Source organism: Myzus persicae, unplaced genomic scaffold (genome assembly GCF_001856785.1).
Source record: "Myzus persicae strain clone G006 unplaced genomic scaffold, MPER_G0061.0, whole genome shotgun sequence".
In the NCBI taxonomy this organism is placed as follows: domain Eukaryota; kingdom Metazoa; phylum Arthropoda; class Insecta; order Hemiptera; family Aphididae; genus Myzus; species Myzus persicae.
In genome coordinates this window covers 1-1,101 of record NW_019100892.1, presented here as the reverse complement: position 1 = coordinate 1,101, position 1,101 = coordinate 1, and the positions used below count along the sequence as shown (strand labels likewise).

General features: G+C 29.1%; 1 protein-coding gene across 1 annotated transcript; it reads left to right on the top strand.

Annotated features, from left to right (window-relative positions):
- The first annotated feature begins 60 nt into the window (after positions 1-60).
- LOC111026647 (zinc finger BED domain-containing protein 4-like) lies at positions 61-944 on the top strand. The gene has a single exon (XM_022304768.1). It carries the CDS (start codon positions 223-225, stop codon positions 892-894), a length of 672 nt encoding a protein of 223 aa, XP_022160460.1. The 5' UTR covers positions 61-222; the 3' UTR covers positions 895-944.
- The last annotated feature ends 157 nt before the right edge of the window (positions 945-1,101 follow it).

The following is a 1,101-nucleotide window of genomic DNA, read 5'->3' as shown; positions in this document are numbered from 1 at the left end:
AAATTAATACTTGACGTACAAACGCGCTGGAACAGCTCATTTTACATGGTAGAACGATTTATTTCAATGTCAACTATTATTTCAAATATTTTACTTTCTCGAACGGGTAATGAAGTTCCGGAAATGTTGTCGGCACGAGATCTTCAGTCTTTAAAAGAAATCTGTTTGCTACTTGGGATAATTGAGAAACTAACAAAGGAGCTATCAACTTAAAAGTATGTCATGTCAAGTAAGATCATCCCTGTTATAGTGTGCACTCAAAATTTAATTAAAAACCAGAAACCAGTTTTTAATATTGCAAATAATTTACAAATTAAACTTTTGGAAGAGTTTGCATACCGGTGTGGGAAGTTGGAATATAACCCAATATTATCTATTTCCACTATACTTGATCCAAGGTTTAAAGATATATATTTTATAGAACCACAATCCAAATCAAAAATATTAAATACACTAGTAAATTTGATCGAGGCACAAAACCCATTTGCAAACAACGATGAGATCTGGGAAAATGAAGTAGAAGATAATGTTGATTCTACTAATAGTAATAATTGCATTAATCTTTGGAGCCTACACAGGAGTCTTGAGAAAAAACAAAAAAATAAAACGAAGTCCGGATCTCATGCGAGAGATGAGATACATTCTTATTTTGATAAATCGGTTATTGGACTCAAAGAAGATCCGATTATTGAATGGGAAAATATCAAAGGAGCTTTTCCAAATCTATATCAACTAGCTAGACAATATCTTTTTATATCAGCCACATCAGTACCATCAGAAAGATTGTTTAGTAAGACCGGTAACATTATGACTAAAAGTAGAAATAGAATATTAGGCTCAAGATTGTCAAAACTAGTGTTTTTACAATCATTAGATGATAAGTATTGGCACTGAATTTCTAATTTTCTAAATGTTTTACCTTACAAGTTGTAAAATTTATAATATTAAATGTACACATAATTATATATTAAAATATTTACTTGTTATTAAATCATATGACCTATAAATATTATATATAAAATTATATCGATATATCGATATTTCGATATTTTGATACCTATAAAAAAGTTTACATCGATATTTCATTCATCGATATATCGA

Excerpts from the sequence above, each read along its gene's own strand:
- LOC111026647 (XM_022304768.1), top strand. The coding sequence starts at position 223 with ATGTCAAGTAAGATCATCCCTGTTATAGTGTGCACTCAAAATTTAATT.